The following is a 15046-nucleotide window of genomic DNA, read 5'->3' on the forward strand; positions in this document are numbered from 1 at the left end:
TTAAGGTCAATTGATTACTTTCCCGAGGAGGAGGAGCCTTGGAGTTATCCACTTTTTATCCACTATTTACAATATCGTGGTTTTACATGGTAATTATCAAATTTTTCCATGATTGTATCACGTTTTTACATGATAGCTTTCACGTTTTTACATATTTAGCACGTTTGTATACGATAGTTGTTTTTTACATGATAAACATTACATTTTTACATGATAATTTTCACATTTTTACATGAAACAGTATCATGTTTTGACAAGATAATTATCATATTTTTATAGGAATATTACATTATTACATGATAATTGACGTTTTTATGTTTTTACTAGGGCTGTCAAACGATTAAAATTTTTAATCGACTTAATTACAGCTTAAAAATTAATTAATCGTAATTAATCGCAATTAATCGCAATTCAAACCATCTATAAAATATGCCATATTTTTCTGTAAATTATTGTTGGAATGGAAAGATAAGACAAGATGGATATATACATTCAACATACGGTACATAAGGACTGTATTTGTTTATTATAACAACAAATCAACAAGATGGCATTAACATTATTAACATTCTGTTAAAGTGATCCATGGATAGAAAGACTTGTAGTTCTTAAAAGATGAATATTAGTACAAGTTATAGAAATGTTATATTAAAACACCTCTTAATGTTTTCGTTTTAATAAAATTTGTAAAATTTTCAATCAAAAAATAAATTAGTAGCCCTATTCTGTCCTCAATGTGTGTGAGTACACAAATTGACAGATAGCGAACATAAGTTCCAAAAAGAAATCAGACGGTGTGGCAAAGTTGCATGGGCTTTACTGAAGTCACCTCTTTTTGACAGGAGCAGGTTTCTTGTATTTTTGTAAAACTGAAAATAACAAGGCAATGTGTCAATAACTTGCATAAATCACAAAATAACATAAAATGTACACACGCGTGTCCATTTGAGCAGTAGCACTAGCCAATTAGCTCACAAGCATCTAACAATGTAACTGCATTTCACCATATATGTGAACAAATTCAAATACACATCATCAATAACTATCTAATGCTCATGAATATAAACAAAGGAGGAATATAACTCACAAGCGATGCATGTATTAGACACAAACAGTGTGATGGGGCTATGAGAACTGCCACTGAATACTGGATGCGGACGTTAGCTGGTCTGAATAGCACTGTCTATTGGTGTGAGTTCACGTCGACATATAATCACGTCAGAAAAGCGCGCCGAAACCCAAATAATCAGCTGCACTGAATCGCCAGCAGAGGGCGACATTACGCCAGATAACATATGCAAGTCACACCCAAGCGCCAGCAGAGGGCGGAAAAACTCCATAACACACAATTAACAAGTTGGCCTTTCACTGTACTGACATTTAAATCTGTCTGAGCGGGCCTAGTGCGTTAATTGCGTCAAATATTTTAACGTGATTAATTAAAAAAATTAATTAACGCCCGTTAACGCGATAATTTTGACAGCCCTAGTTTTTACCTGATAGTATGATGTTGTTACATGATAGTTATCACATTTTTATGTGATGGCGTTCACGTTTTTACATGAGTCATCACGTTTTCCCATGATAATTACATTTTTGCATGATAATTATCACAATTTTACGTGATAGCGTTCACGTTTTGACACGGTTATCATGTTTTTAGATTATAATTATCACGTTCTTACATGATAATTATCATGTTTTTACATGATAGTATCACATTTTTTCATGATAGTGTCACGTTTTTACGAGGGCTGTCAAACGATTAAAATTTTTAATCGAGTTAAGTACAGCTTAAAAATTAATTGTAATTAATCGCAATTCAAACCATCTATAAAATATGCCATCATTTTCTGTAAATTATTGTTTGGAATGGAAAGATAAGACACAAGACGGATATAAACATTCAACATACGGTACATAAGTACTGTATTTGTTTATTCTAACAATAAATCCGCAAGATGGCAATAACATTATTGACATTCTTTCTGTTAAAAGGATCCACGGATAGAAAGACTTGTAGTTCTTAAAAGATAAATTTGAGTACAAGTTATAGTAATTTTATATTAAAACCCCTCTTAATGTTATCGTTTTAATAAAATTTGTAAAATTCTCAATCAAAAAATAAACTAGTAGCTCGCCATTGTTGATGTCAATAATTACACAATGCTCATGGTGCATAAGATCAGTTGCACCCAAGCGCCAACAGAGGGAGACAAAAAACACATGTAACAAGTGGACATGACACTGCTGTCATTTTAATCTGTTTGAGCGGGGCATGTACATTAATTGCGTCAAATATTTTAACATGATTTAATTTAAAAAATTAATTACCGGCCGTTAATGCGATAATTTTGACAGCCCTAGTTTTTACATGATAGTTATCACATTTTTCCATGATAGGTTTCACGTTTTTACATGATCATTAACAATAGTTATGTTTTTACATGATGAAAATTACATTTTTACACGATAATTATCTCGTTTTTACATGTTATTTATCACAATTTTGCATATCATGGACTTACATGCTAATTATAAAATTTTGACATGGTAATTATCACGTTTTACATGATAATTATCAAGTTTGTACCTAATAGTTTTCATGTTTTCATATGATATCGTTTTTATATAATTACCATGCTTTTATAGAATTATTACATTTACATTATATTTATCGTGTTTTTACATGAAAATTATCATGTATTACATAATTATCACGTTTTTAAATGATAGTGCCACGTTTTACATGATAGTATCACTTTTTTGCATGCCAATTATCTTGTTTTTACATGACTGGTAATACGTTTTTACATGATAATTATCATGGTTTTACATAATTATCACATTTTTACAAGGTAGCTTTCATGTTTTTACATAATTATCATGTTTTACATGATAGCTTTCACGTTTTTACATAATTACCATAGAATTATTACGTTTTTACATGATATTTATCCCGTTTTTACATGAAAATTATTATGTATTGCATGATAATTATCACGTTTTTAAATGATAGTGCCACGTTTTACATGATAGCATCATGTTTTACATGATAATTATCACGTTTTACATGATAATTATCACGTTTTCACATATTTAGCATGTTTTTACATGATAGTATCATGTTCTTACATGAAGGTTATCACATTTTACATGATCGTTATCACGTTTTCACATATTTAGCATGATGGTATCACGTTTTTACATGATAGTATCATGTTCTTACATGATAGTTTTCAAGTCTCACATTTTTACATAATAGTATCACGCTCTAACATGATAATCACATTTTTACATGATGATTTTCAAGTGATGATAGCTTTCACACTTTTATATGATCATTATTTTTTCATTTTAATACTACGTATTTACATATTAATTATCACATTTTTACATGATAACTTTCACGTTTTTACATGATAAATATTACATCGTTGAATGGTAATTATCACGTTTTTCATGTTATTGCGATTTTTTTTAATGAGTTATCATGTATTTACATGATAGCTTTCATATTTTCACATATTAGTTGTTTTTAAATGATAATGATCATGTTTTTAATACACGACAATGACTACCTTATTTTATGATTATGATCACGTTTTAACATAGTAGATATCATTTTCACATAATTATCAAATTTCAATATGATAGCGTCCACATTTTTATATGATAATATCACATTTCCCATGATAATTACCACATTTTCACATATTTATCACGTTTTTACAAGATAATTACCACGTTTTTAAATGATAATTATCACGTTTTCACATGAGAATGATCACGTTTTCACATGATAGCTATCTCGTTTTTACAAGATAATTATCACATTTTTACATATTTGTTTTTACATTTTTACATGATAATATTGTGTTATTGCATGATTATTATCATTTTTTCCATGATGGTATCACATTTTTACATGATATTATCATGTTGACCTCATGACCTCGAAATGTAATAACAATATCCTGCTAAATTTGACAATAATTACTTCATTCATTCTTGGGTTGTTTTGAACACACACAGATCCAATTTCTGACCTTTGACCTCTCTGCAAGCTTCAAAACAATCCCTTTATTCCTTCTTGAGTCATCAACTTGGATTTTGTTTCTTCTCCTTTCTTCCAGAAATGTCTTCCGGAAGCTGTTGTCTCACACGGAGAAAGGGAAAGGAGACGTCTTATCCCTGGAAGAGATTCTAGCAGAAGGATCGGAGCTAGCAGGACAAAGTTCATCTGAGGCTGAACTGATACGGACCGGGAAGGCCAAACTCAAAGCCCTGAAAGAAGCCATGTACCACAGTTCAGAACACGGACACGTAGACATCACCATAGATATACGTAGCCTCGGTTAGATCACTTACGGCTAGTGTCCGACGCCTAATTGCTTTTCCATGTGACATTTGTCCTTTTTGTGTTTTACCCAGGAGTGCCGTGGACTTTACACGCTTGGCTGGAATCTCTGCGTACTTGCTTCTCCCAGCACCGGCGACCGCTGATCCAGGGTCTCCTCAAAGAATTTGTCTGCATCGAGGAAGAGGAGTACACCGAAGAACTCATCACGCACGGCCTGCCTCTCATGTTTCAGATCCTCCGAGCTAGCAAGGTAGCACAAGTCGGCTAAATCTTGATTCATGTAAAGTACAAACCCACATTGTACAGCAAGTGCCACCACAAAGAATACTCAGTTTTCCAAATACCACCATCTGGGCCAAGATTAACTCATGCACTACCAATGACAACGCTAGACGTCCAATTCATTTGAAGTGGGAGAGCTACAGTGGGGCAAATAAGTATTTAGTCAACCACTAATTGTGCAAGTTCTCCCACTTTTGATATATTAGAGCAGGGGTGCTCAAAGTTTTTTGCTCCAAGATCTACTTTTAAATGAGACAACCTCCCGCGATCTACCTTAAGAGAGGAGGGTGAACTAAAAAAAAGACAAAAATTTAAATGTACAGTTATAGTAATTATGCTTTGTGAGCAACATATGAGGTTATGTTGCTCACAAAACACAAGTAACTGTGTAAATTTATATTTTTTTAAATAAAAAATGGACGGTAAATTATGTTTGCTCACATAACATAATTAACTGTACATTTAAAAAAAATAAATTAAAAAAATAAAAAAATATATATATTTTTTTAATTTTATTTTTTTTGATGCTGCGAGCTACCCACACTAGCGTTGCGATCGACTGGTCGATCGCGATCGACGTAATGGCCACCCCTGTATTAGAGAGACCTGTAATTGTCAACATGGTTAAAAAACAGAAAATCACATTGTTTGATTTTTAAAGAATTTATTTGCAAATCATGGTGGAAAATAAGTATTTGGTCAGTACCAAAAGTTCATCTCAATACTTTGTTATGTACCCTTTGTTGGCAATAACGGAGGCCAAATGTTTTCTGTAACTCTTCACAAGCTTTTCACACACTGTTGCTGGTATTTTGGCCCATTCCTCCATGCAGATCTCCTCTAGAGCAGTGATGTTTTGGGGCTGTCGTTGGGCAACGCAGACTTTCAACTCCCTCCCCACCCCATGGCGTCAAAATGATGACAAGAACGGGGAGCAAAAATCCCAGAACCACACGGGGGGACCTAGTGAATGACCTCCAGAGAGCTGGGACCACAGTAACAAAGGCTAATATCAGTAACACAATGCGCCGCCAGGGACTCAAATCCTGCACTGCCAGACGAGTCCCCCTGCTGAAGAAAGTACACGTCCAGGCCCGTCTGGATGATATTTGGATGATCCAGAAGAGGACTGGAAGAATGTGTTATGGTCAGATGAAACCAAAATAGAACTTTTTGGTAGAAACACAGGTTCTCGTGTTTGGAGGAAAAAGAATACTAAATTGCACCATACCCACTGTGAAGCATGGGGGTGGAAACCTCATGCTTTGGGGCTGTTTTTCTGCAAAGGGACCAGGACGACTGATCTGTGTAAAGGAAAGAATGAATGGGGCCATGTATCGAGAGATTTTGAGTGAAAATCTCCTTCCATCAGCAAGGGCATTGAAGATGAGACGTGGATGGGTCTTTCAGCATGACAATGATCCCAAACACACAGCCAGGGCAACAAAAGAGTGGCTTGGTAAGAAGCATTTCAAGGTCCTGGAGTGGCCAAGTCAGTCTCCAGGTCTCAACCCCATAGAAAATCTGTGGACGGAGTTGAAAGTCCGTGTTGCCTAACGACAGCCCCAAAACATCACTGCTCTAGAGGAGATCTGCATGGAGGAATGGGCCAAAATACCAGCAGCAGTGTGTGAAAAGCTTGTGAAGAGTTACAGAAAACGTTTGACCTCCGTTATTGCCAACAAAGGGTGCATAACAAAGTATTGAGATGAACTTTTGGTATGGACCAAATACATATTTTCCACCATGATTTGCAAATAAATTCTTTAAAAATCAAACAATGTGAAGAACGTCAACTCAAGAAAGCTGGGAAAATAGCCAACACCTGGGTTTCAGATTGCAGGATCCTTATCAAGACGCAAGATATGAAGATTAAAGCTATTAGGAGTTTTGACGAGCTGATCCCACCTGAAAATTAATGATGACATCGATAAGTGCTCAGGGCCACCTCGGGGCCACCAAGCTCGACTCCCAGTATGGCTCCAAATAATTTGAAATCTGGAGACTTGGATGAAATAAAATCCTCCATACAGAAATTGGAGGTCTCCTTGACTGGCTTCATTCAAAACCAGAATCAAGAAATCGTCAGAGAGTTCCAGTTAATGCGCGCTGAAAACGAGAAATTCAAGCAGGCGGTCGAGGAGAGAGATGTTCGCATCAAAAGGCTGGAAATTTTGGCTGACGATCTCGACCAGTGCCGACGCGCAAATGAGCTCATCATTTCGGGATTACAACTGACGCCTAGCACAGGTGATACTAGAGCTGGGAATCTTTGGGCACCTAACGATTTGATTACGATTCAGAGGCTCCGATTCGATTATAAAACGATTATTGATGCACCCCCCTCCTTTTTTTTTTTTTTTTTTTTTTTTTAATGTTTTGTACATTAGTTCCAAAATACTCTCAGGCTAAACCAAACTACTATTTCAGTATCAAGTTAACATATAGCAGTAAACAAATATACAAACATAACAGTAAATAAAAAAACTTCACTCGCCATTCTGTATCAGCAGCCTTAAACTACATTCAATTAATTTAATGTTGTCAATCAACCGTTAAAGTTGTTAAAATTGCTCCAGTTATTCCATAATTTCCCTTTTGTCTACTTTCTGCATGTAAAAGTTTTAAAACTATTTTAAAGATAGATTCAAGTCAATATTTTACCGATTTAGGAGTATTTTAGATAAAAAGGTAATTAGGTTTGCTTGGAAGGTTCGCTACAACAGCCTTGCAGGGAAGTGTACTGCTTTAAGATGGTGGCCGTTTACTAACGCCAGCATCTAGCTTTTTGTAGATGTGTTGCAACGCTACCGAATCTATAATGCATCTAGTCCTATATAAATGATATCTACCATAACATTATGTGGATGTACTTGTAGCAGCTTTTCGGCAGCAGTCAGGTATGTTGTTGTGTTTTTTTATCTCGTGGCATAAGTTGAGCTAGAGCCGTGAGTTGAGCATTGACATTACCCGAGGGGCCGGATAATGAGAAGCATGATGTTTAGCTACTCTCGCTCTAGAGCTGAAACGAGTACTCGAGCAACTCGAGTAACTCGAGTTTAAAAACTGATCCGAGTAATTTTATTCACCTCGAGTAATCGTTTATTTTGACAGCTCTAAGCATCACGTTTTGCTAGGACTACTTTTAATGCGGGACAACGCGCTGTCACGCGCGGAGAGGAAGAAGGGGAAAAAAAAAAAAAAAACTTACCGCAGCTGACAGCCGCCACAAACGACGCCGACGTTGCTAAATACTAGCCAATGCTACAATGCTACATTGGTAACAGGTAGCGTCTGGTGCGTCTCATAGAGATCACATGTATGTTGAACTAGATGCGAAATGACAGACTCGGCCGCGTCTGGGCGGCGTTTGTAAACAGCCGCCATCTTAAAGCAGTACAGCGCTAAGCGCTAATAAATAAGATCAACGTTACTGTCGCTACTAGGTCACGTAACGTTAGCCCTGCGGAGGGCTAGGTTTCAATTAATTATGACAACTGTTGATGCGTGGCTAACGTGTCTTACATACAGGCTTTAACATAACATAGCATTGTGGAGTGATGAGGGTGTAAAATAAAAACGTAATCATGCTAACTATCAATTTCAGCTCAGTAGTCATTGCTGGATAAAACACCAAGTAGCACTGATCCCTAATGTGCTCCAATACAGCCTGTATCATACATTTATTTTGAACACTGCAAAAACTCAAAATCCTATCAGGACTTACAATTTAGACTAACTTAAAACTTAACTAGAACTTAAAAATGGCTTGACACAAAGAGAAATTCAATTGAAACACGTGGGGAAAAAATCCTAACTTTTAAGTGATGTGTCTTATCAAGCGTAACGGCATTTTTAGGTAAGATATATATATATTTTAAGAAGATCTAAACGTTTTTTGAGTGAAAGCAGTGAATTAGTCTTTTTTTTTTTATTATTCTAGTTACATCTGAGATGCAATTGTTGGCTGTTTTCAACAATATACATCGAAAATAAAGACATTGATTGACTGAAAATGGTTCAAGATTAGATGAAATGTCTTGTTTTCTCATGTATATGTATAATTGCTCTTCACCTAAAAATATATTTGTTTTATCCGATTACTCGATTAATCGATAGAATTTTCAGTCGATTACTCGATTACTAAAATATTCGATAGCTGCAGCCCTATCTCGCTCCGTTCTTCCTCATTGCGTACCGAAGAGCGCGTGGCGCGCTGAGTGTGTTGTACTTCCTCTTTACTTGGCATATTTCAATAATCGGAATTTGGAAGTTTGTGAATCGTTCTCGAATCTCCCACGGCCGAATCGCGAATAATCTAAGAATTGGAAATTTTTGCAAAACATCTAGGTGATACAGTGGCGCAACTGGCAATTGCTAAGCTGAAAGAGTATGGAATAAACATGGAACCGCTGGACATCTGTCGCTGCTTTCTGCTCCCATATTCGACAATTAATGATGACACCTGTAACCACTTTTCAATTAAAAATGGATGAACAGATTGATGAGTGCCATGATGACCCAACTGAAAATCTTGATCCGGACCACAATGAAACCGATGATGATGACAATAAACATTTCATTCATTCATTTTCTGTTTTTTTTTCCCCACATTCTGTCTTTCATGGTTGAGGTTTACCCATGTTGACAATTACAGGCCTCTGTAATATTTTCAAGTGGGAGAACTTGCACAATTAGTGCTTGACTAAATACTTATTTGCCCCACTGTATGTCTATCGCCACCGATGGAATCCCATGAGTTAAGCAGGGGTGTGACAATACAGGTACTCCCTTGGTTACGAACGAATTAGTTCCTACGCTGGTGACGTAACCTGAATTTCCGCGTAAGTCGGAATGAACCCTTTAATTACCCCAAACTAACTATCCAAAAGTATTGTATTTTGTTTAATGATTGAGGATACACTGCCCTCTGGTGGCAGTGCTGGGTCTGGCTGGACTGTTGCCTTGTATAACAGAAGCAGGCTCAGACATCTTACATGAATAAAGGACAGCTGCTCTCTGAATTGGCTCACATATGGCTGTAAGTTGTTTCAGCTAATATACAGTGCTGGCCAAAAGTGTTGGCACCCCTGCAATTTTGTCAGATAATGCTCAATTTTTCCCAGAAAATGATTGCAATTACAAATGCTTCGATAGTAATATCTTCATTTATTTTGCTTGCAATGAAAAAACAAGCAAAAAGCAAACAAACAAAATCATCATTTTACACAATACTCCAAAAATGGGCCGGACAAAAGTATTGGCACCCTTTGAAAAAATCGTGATGCTTCTCTAATTTATCTTATTTTGGGGCATTTACAGGTCACTTCCTGTTGATTTTGGGTCGCTAGAAAGGTAGAATGTTTCCAAATAAATAGGAAGTGACTCAAAATCAGCAGAAAGTGACTCATGAATGCCCCAAAATCAACAGGAAGTGTCCCACAAAATGCACCAAAATCAACGGGAAGTGAACGAAAATCAACAGCAAATGACCTTGGTCCATTCCTGTTGATTTGGGGGCATTTGCGGGTCACTTCCTGTTGATTTTGGGTATTTATAAGTCACTTCCTTGTTGATTTTGGGTAACTGAAAAGGAAGCGACTCAAAAATGTCCCCAGATGTAGAGGAACTGACTCAAAATCAACATAAGGGAGTTCATTTCGGAACATTACAGCTCATTTCCTGTCAATTTGGGGCGTTTACAGTAGGGCTGCAGCTATCGAATATTTTAGTAATCGAGTAATCGACTGAAAATTCTATCGATTAATCGAGTAATCGGATAAAACAAATATATTTTCAGGTGAAGAGCAATTATAGATATACATGAGAAAACAAGACATTTTATCATTTTCAGTCAATCAATGTCTTTATTTTTGATGTACATTGTGGAAAACAGCCAAAAATTGCATCTCAGATGTAACTAGAATTTTAAAAAATGACAAATTCATATATATATATATATATATATATATATATATTAGGGCTGTCAAAATTATCGCGTTAACGGGCGTTAATTAATTTTTTAAATTAATCCCGTTAAAAAAATTGACGCAATTAACGCAATTGGCCCAGCTCAGACAGATTTAAATGACAGAGGAGTGAAAGGCCCACTTGTTAATTGTGTTTTGCGGAGTTTTGCTGCCCTCTGCTGGCGCCTGGGTGCGACTGATTTTATAGTGTAAGTAATTATTGCCATCAACAATGGCGGGCTACAAGTTAATTTTTTGATTGAAAATTTTACAAATTTTATTAAAACGAAAACATTAAGAGGGGTTTTAATATAAAATTTCTATAACTTATAATAACATTTTTCATAAAGAACTACAAGTCTTTCTATCCATGGATCACTTTAACAGAATGTTAATAATGTTAATGCCATCTTGTTGATTTATTGTTATAATAAACAAATGCAGTCCTTAAGTACCGCATGCTGAATATATATATATATCCATCTTGCGTCTTATCTTTCCATTCCAACAATAATTTACAGAAAAATATGGCATATTATATAGATGGTTTGAATTGCGATTAATTGCGATTAATTATGATTAATTAATTTTTAAGCTGTAATTAACTCGATTAACATTTTTAATCGTTTGACAGCCCTAATATATATATATATATATACATATATATAATATATATATAAACACACCTAAAAATGCCTTTACGCTTGATAACACACATCACTTAAAAGTTAGGATTTTTTCCCCACGTTTTTCAATTGAATTTCTATTTGTGTCAAGCCATTTTTAAGTTAGTCTAAACTGTAAGTCCTGATAGGATTTTGAGTTTTTGCACTGCTCAAAATAAATGTATGATACAGGCTGTATTGGAGCACATTAGGGACTAGTGCTACTTGGTGTTTTATCCAGCAATGACTACTGAGCTAAAATTGATAGTTAGCATTATTGAGTTTTTATTTGACAACCTCATCACTCCACAACGCTATGTTATGTTAAAGCTTGTATGTAAGACACGTTAGCCACGCATCGACAGTGGTCTTAATTAATTGAAACCTAGCCCTCCGCAGGGCTAACGTAAGGTGAGCTAGTAGTGACAGTAACGTTAATCTTATATATTAGCGCTTAGCGCTCTTTATTAGCGCTTAGCGCTCTACTGCTTTAAGATGGCGGCTGTTTGCTAACGCTGCCCAGACACGGCCTAGTCTGTCATTGTGCATCTAGTTCAACATACATGTGATCTCTATGAGACTCATTGGACGCTACCTGCAACTAATGTAGCATGTGCGGGCTAGTATTTAGCAAGGTCAGCGTCGTTTGTAGCGGTTGTCGGCTGCAGTAAGTTTTTTTTTTTTTTGCTTCTTCCTCTACGCACGTGACATCAGCGCGTTGTCCCGCATTAAAAGTAGTCCGAGCAAAACGTGATGCTTCGAGCTGTCAAAATAAACGATTACTCGAGGTGAATAAAATTACTCGGATCAGTTTTTAAACTCGAGTTACTCGAGTTGCTCGAGTATTCGTTTCAGCTCTAGTTTACAGGTCACTTCCTGTTGATTTTGAGGCATTTTCAGGTCACTTCCTGTTGATTTTGGGTAACCGAAAAGGAGGTGATTCAAGAATTTCCTGCTGATTTTCGTTCCCTTCCAGATAATTTTGGGGCATATACTGGTCAGTTCCTGTTAATTTTGGGTCACTGAAAAGGTATAATGTTCCCAAATGAATAGGAATTGACTCAAAATGAGTTGTTTTTGGCGCATTTCAGGTCATTTCCTTGTTAGACGGATTAGCAATCAACTCTTTCCGATTCACGACAGAAGGATTAAAATAGAGTGTTTATCCTTAAATGATTTCCTGAATTGTTTTATCGCCATATCCTGTGATCATTAGGGTTGTTCCGATTATGTTTTTTTGCTCCCGATCCGATCCTGATCGTTTTAGTTTGAGTATCTACCGACCCCGATATTTCACGATCCGGTTGCTTTTTTTTGTTGCTCCCGGTTCAATTCCAATCATTCCCGATAATTTTTCCCGATCATATACATTTTGGCCATGCATGAAGAAAAAAATGAATAAAACTCGGACAAATATATACATTCAAACATACAGTACATAAATACTGTATTTGTTTATTATGACAATAAATCCTCAAGATGGCATTTACATTAACATTCTTTCTGTGAGAGGGATCCAAGGATAGAAAGACTTGTGACTTTGTATATTGTGACTAAATATTGCCATCTAGTGTATTTGTTGAGCTTTCAGTAAATTATACTGCAGCCATTTAACTTCTGCCCAAATGCATGATGGGAAGTGCAACCATGACTGTGTGTAGGGGCACCAATTGATATATCTTCTCTGCGTTGGGAAGAACATAAGGTGTTGAGAAAATGATCAACTACTACCTTTCTTCCCCACATTGCCTCCCACGTTATTTTTAATTGCTGAGAGAGGTATTGAAAAGCTTTAGCCACATAAAAAATGGCTCCAAAGGCTGTCAAAATTCTCTCTACTCATTATACGCTGCCTTTTGGCGCTATCTATAGGTAAAACGGCGTTTTTATAGATTGAACGCGACAATGCGGGAGTGGGTGGTGCAGCGCATGCGTTGATTATTTAACGTGATTAATCCAAAAAACAAAATTACCGCCGTTAACGCAATAAATTTGATAGCCCTACTTTTAGCCAAAACTAAAGACTCTGGATGAGTGTAAGACATTTTGTCTGTAACGTTAAATACAATTAGAAAACGATTTAAATAAGAAATATATATATATTAAAAAAAGGCATGCCCGATATTTTTTGCCGATTCCGATACTTTGAAAATGACGTGATCGGACCCGATTGGGACATCTTTAGTGATCATCATTAACAGTATCGTATCGTGAGTTACCCAGAGGTTCCCAACCCTACTTGTTGTGAAAAAAAAACAAAAAAACATTGGGCGAACTCTTAAAAATTACTGCAAAAACTGTAAAATTGCTAATGAAAGTCCTTAAAAAGTACTAAATTTGGCCATGAAAAAGGTTTGCAAAGCGTATTTATTTCTAGTGGATGTTAGAAGCCATGTCGCGCCTCATTTAAAGCAAACAGCCTTCGTGCACGCAGGGGGCTTATAGCCAATTCCTCCGTTCCCCGTCTGTTTTGCAACTCAAACGCACACAAGAGAGTTGGGAATACGTGTCATAGACTCCGTGTCTGTTCCTGTTTTTCCACCGTCTTGCACGTTTCACTCAGGTGCGAAATCTGTCCACGACAAATTTTTACGTGCTAACTGAAATCCACCTTTGCTGTTTTGTCAGAATGAAGTGATCAGCCAACAGCTGTCGGCCATTTTCACGCAGTGTTACGGACCTTACCCCATCCCCAAACTGGCGGAGATAAAACGCAAGCAGACGTCGCGCCTCGGTGAGAGATTTTGTTTGACAGAGATGCTTGAGATGATGAAAAAATATCAATAAAAGGTTTGCCAATCTCCAAGGATGGACAGAGCGCCATCTTGTGACTTAAAATGGGAAGTGGAATATCCTTTCCCTGGTGGAGTTGGCCCCACATCAGACGCAAATTTATATGAAAAAATGATGTCAATGCAACGTTTTTGCTGTAAAAAGTTGTGTTTGTGCTGCTATCGTTTTTGAGATATCTACAATATTTTTATATGTCATTCTGAGGTCAACCGGCACCCCGTGTTTGTTGATATTTGACTTTTAATTTGTAGCGGTGCCGTCAGGCTGCCCCCCCCCCCCCCCCCCATCTATGGCAGAATGTAACCGAAATGAATTCTTTTGTTTGTGCCACATTTGAATGCTATGTAATGCTAATGTTTACAAGAATTTGCTAAATATTATTTTTTTAATAAGCCGGGTAGCTTAAATGCTGTATAATGCTAATAGGCCCACCAATGGCTATTTTTCATAGTAAAAGTCAGCTAGCTTAAAGGCTATATACTACTAATGTTTACAAAAATTGGCCATTTAGCATTGCAAAAGTCAGCTAGCTTAAATGCTGTGTCATGCTAATGTTTACAACAATTAGCTTACTTGCAAAACAAAAGTCAGCTGTCTTAAATGCGATATAATGCTAATGGTTACAACAATTAGCTAACTTGCATAGTAAAGGTCTGCTAGTTTAAATGCTGTGTAATGCTAATGTTTACAAAAATCGGCTAAATATTATTACAAATAAAGTTGGCTAGCTTAGATGCTGTATAATGCTAATGGGCCCACCAATGGCTATTTTGCATAGCAAAAGTCAGCTAGCTTAAATGCTGTACACTACTAATGTTTACAAAAATTGTCCATTTAGCATTGCAAAAGTCACCTAGCTTAAATGCTATATAATGCAAATATTTACAGCAATTGGCTATTTTGCACTACAAAAATCAGCTAGCTTAAATGCCATATAATGCTAATGTTTACAACAATTGGCCATTTAGCATTGC

General features: G+C 36.3%; 1 protein-coding gene across 2 annotated transcripts in view; it reads left to right on the forward strand.

Annotated features, from left to right (window-relative positions):
- The window catches only part of btbd11b (BTB (POZ) domain containing 11b), a 147437-nt gene that overhangs the window by 125100 nt on the left and 7291 nt on the right, over positions 1-15046 (forward strand). For both annotated transcript variants that reach the window (XM_057837463.1, XM_057837464.1), the window contains exons 10-12: positions 4137-4357; positions 4435-4613; positions 13908-14013. In XM_057837463.1, coding sequence (XP_057693446.1) covers positions 4137-4357; positions 4435-4613; positions 13908-14013 — 506 coding nt within the window. The remainder of the gene's footprint in view (positions 1-4136; positions 4358-4434; positions 4614-13907; positions 14014-15046) is intronic.

This window comes from Corythoichthys intestinalis, chromosome 5, assembly GCF_030265065.1.
Source record: "Corythoichthys intestinalis isolate RoL2023-P3 chromosome 5, ASM3026506v1, whole genome shotgun sequence".
NCBI lineage: Eukaryota > Metazoa > Chordata > Actinopteri > Syngnathiformes > Syngnathidae > Corythoichthys > Corythoichthys intestinalis.